General features: G+C 37.6%; 1 protein-coding gene across 1 annotated transcript; it reads left to right on the forward strand.

Moving 5' to 3' along the window:
* The first annotated feature begins 284 nt into the window (after positions 1 to 284).
* Positions 285 to 2,753, forward strand: LOC130497823 (4-substituted benzoates-glutamate ligase GH3.12-like). The gene is made up of 4 exons (XM_056991064.1): positions 285 to 856; positions 952 to 1,053; positions 1,152 to 1,930; positions 2,063 to 2,753. Exons 1-4 carry the CDS (start codon positions 588 to 590, stop codon positions 2,629 to 2,631), a joined length of 1,719 nt encoding a protein of 572 aa, XP_056847044.1. The 5' UTR covers positions 285 to 587; the 3' UTR covers positions 2,632 to 2,753.
* The last annotated feature ends 284 nt before the right edge of the window (positions 2,754 to 3,037 follow it).

A 3,037-nucleotide genomic window follows, 5' to 3' on the forward strand; every position in this document is an offset into this window, starting at 1 on the left:
TATTTTTGTTGAGAGATTCAATTGTCATATACCATTACTGATGCTCTTAACAAGCTAAACATCACATTACATTAATATTTTTATTTTTCTTTTGTTGATTTTTTAATCTTTTTCATTTAATTATGTATATTAATAAAAATTAAAATTAGAGTCCCCGTAAAAATGGGGTCTCCATAAAAATGGGATCCCCATTGAAATGTTTTAATGCATGGGCACAACCCCGACTCTGCTCAAAACCTAGCCTTCATTAGGTTTGACCCACTTCTTGTGAATCTGGAGTTAGGAAACAAGACAACAATTTGTGTTAAAAAAAAAGTATATCTTGACATTGAATAAGGCCGTTAGTGTTGCTCAAAAAAAAAGAAAAAAAAATGAATAAGGGCCGTTGGCAGATATCGAAATCTTGTTTATATATTAAACTAGCGTTCTTTGAATCGATCCACGCGTAGTCCAGTCAGGCTTGTCCAAACTATATACTTTTCTAACCTCAAACAAACAAACAAAAAATAGATTTCCACGCTTAACAATTGCATCTTGTATAAAGAAACCCCCGGGGTTGGTGAATCAGACATCTAAACATAACAAATATGAGTCTAGGCTGTGATCTCACTGTTCTAGAAGAGCTAACCTCAAATGCGAAGCAGATACAAGACGATGTATTGACCAAGATACTCAAAGCTAACGCAAACACAGAGTATCTCCGACGTTTTCTCCAGGGGAGCTCTGATAAAGAGCTGTTCAAGAAGAACGTACCGGTGGTGAGCTATGAAGATCTTAAGCCTTATATCGATCGTGTTGCAAATGGAGAACCCTCGGATGTCATTTCCGGTGAACCTATTACTGCGTTTTTCCTAAGGTATACACCATTTATCATTGAATAACAAGAGTTTTTCTTGTTTACATAATTAAAGATTTGATGAATTTAAAGAGTTAATTAAATGGTTATTTTAGCTCTGGAACTTCGAGTGGGAATCAAAAGATATTTCCTGCGAACAACATCTTCCTTGAGAATATTCAAATTTTCTATACCCTAGGCTCACTCGTTATGTCCAAGTAAATATCCACATGCATATCCTTCTTTTATATAAATGACGGTTTACCTAACAACGATACATTGATATTTTTTTTTTCATTTTTGATTAATAATAAAGGCATTTCGATGGTCTTAAGCAAGGAAAGGTGATTAGGTTTACGTTCATCCACCCGATATCCACAACTCCTTGTGGTTTGCCTCTTGCTCCTGCGGTAACAAGCTTCACAAAGAGTGAATATTATAGGAGCCTGGCCAAAAATAGTCCAAGCCCCGACCAGATCATACTGTGTCCGGACACCAAACAGAGTATGTACTGTCAACTTCTCTGTGGTCTTGTCCAGAGAGATGAGGTTGTAACCGTTGGTGCTGTGTTCGCTTCTGTCTTGGTTCAAGTTATCCATTTTCTTGAAAATTACTGGAAAGAGTTCGCCAGTAACATCAGATGTGGCCATGTCAGCGAGTGGATCAACGACCTTAGCTGTCGAGACTCCGTCTCTACCATCCTTGTTGAGCCAAATCCTGAACTAGCTGATCTGATCGAAAACGAGTGCGGACAAAAATCTTGGCAAGGTATAGTTTCACGACTTTGGCCTAAAGCCAAATGCATTGATGCTATTGTTACAGGAACTATGTCTCAATACATCCCAGCACTGGAGTTTTACTCTAATAATAAACTGCCTCTAGTCTCTAAAGCTTATGCATCGTCCGAAGCATATTTCGGTTTAAATTTGGAACCTCTATGCAAACCGCAGCATGTGTCCTACACATTTCTACCAAACATGTCGTACTTCGAGTTCATAGATGTTGATGACGATGGGGGCACTGCTGGGGAGATTGTTGATCTTGTGAATGTGAAGTTGGGTCACTACTACGAGCCCTTGGTCACAAACTATTCCGGTAGAGTCCCTTTCATTTGTTTTTTTTTTTCCAAAATAGCTTTCGTTTGTATTTATTATTATTAACTAAATCGAAACTATATTTTTTTTTGTTTAAGTGCTAATGTTGTTAGCATATGATTGTGTTTGTTAGGTTTACACAGATGTAGAGTGGGGGATGTATTACAGGTCACTGGGTTTTACAATATGGCACCTCAGTTCAGATTCGTACGTAGAAAAAATACGGTTCTAAGCGTCTATGTAGAGCCAACGACTGAAGATGATGTATTAAAGGCGTTGGCTCGTGCGACTAGCGTTCTTGAATCTTCGAATTTAATGTTGGCGGGTTTCACATGCTATGCTGATATCTCCACTGTACCGGGTCACTACGTTATTTACTTGGAGTTCAGAGCAAAAGTCAACAAGACCACTAGTGTTCTACCTCTTGATAACAAGGTATTGGTGGAATGTTGTTGTGTCATGGAGGAATCATTGAATGGTGCTTATAGGCTCTTCAGAAGCGATAATGAACATATTGGAGCACTAGAGCTAAGAGTGGTGCAACAAGGAACGTTTGATTCTCTCATGGAGTTCTTTGTCTCCCGTGGTTCTTCTGTATCACAGTACAAGACACCTATGTGCTTAAAATCTGCCGAGGCGTTAAAGGTTCTAGAAGACAAGGTCCTTGCTCGGTTCTTCAGCGACAAGTCCCCTCCTATCTGATCACCTACTTGAAGAAAAATGAAGCAGCAAAGTTATTAGGTGAGTGTGGTTTAAGTTACTAAGTGCGGAGAATTGTGTGGTTTTACTACGAGTGTTATATTTTTAAATCTATGATTGGAGCGTTACATCTTCTCTTCTTTTTTTACTAAATAATAATTTGGTGTGTTATCATACTAAATAAAACCGCTTCATTTCTTAATATATTCTGATTATGGCATGCGTTCATAATTCATCTTTTCAAGCTTTTGAAGAGAAAACCTTTCCTAAGGCAATGATCTGTGATGAAAGCACTAATTAAAGAACATTGATCAATGTGTTCAAATAGAAAGAAAATGCTAGTATGACAAAAAAAAAGATAAACAAATCAGAAATCGTTTTCCATGCTTGACGATCTAATTTTTTTGCA

This window comes from Raphanus sativus, chromosome 1 (genome assembly GCF_000801105.2).
Source record: "Raphanus sativus cultivar WK10039 chromosome 1, ASM80110v3, whole genome shotgun sequence".
Lineage (NCBI taxonomy): Eukaryota > Viridiplantae > Streptophyta > Magnoliopsida > Brassicales > Brassicaceae > Raphanus > Raphanus sativus.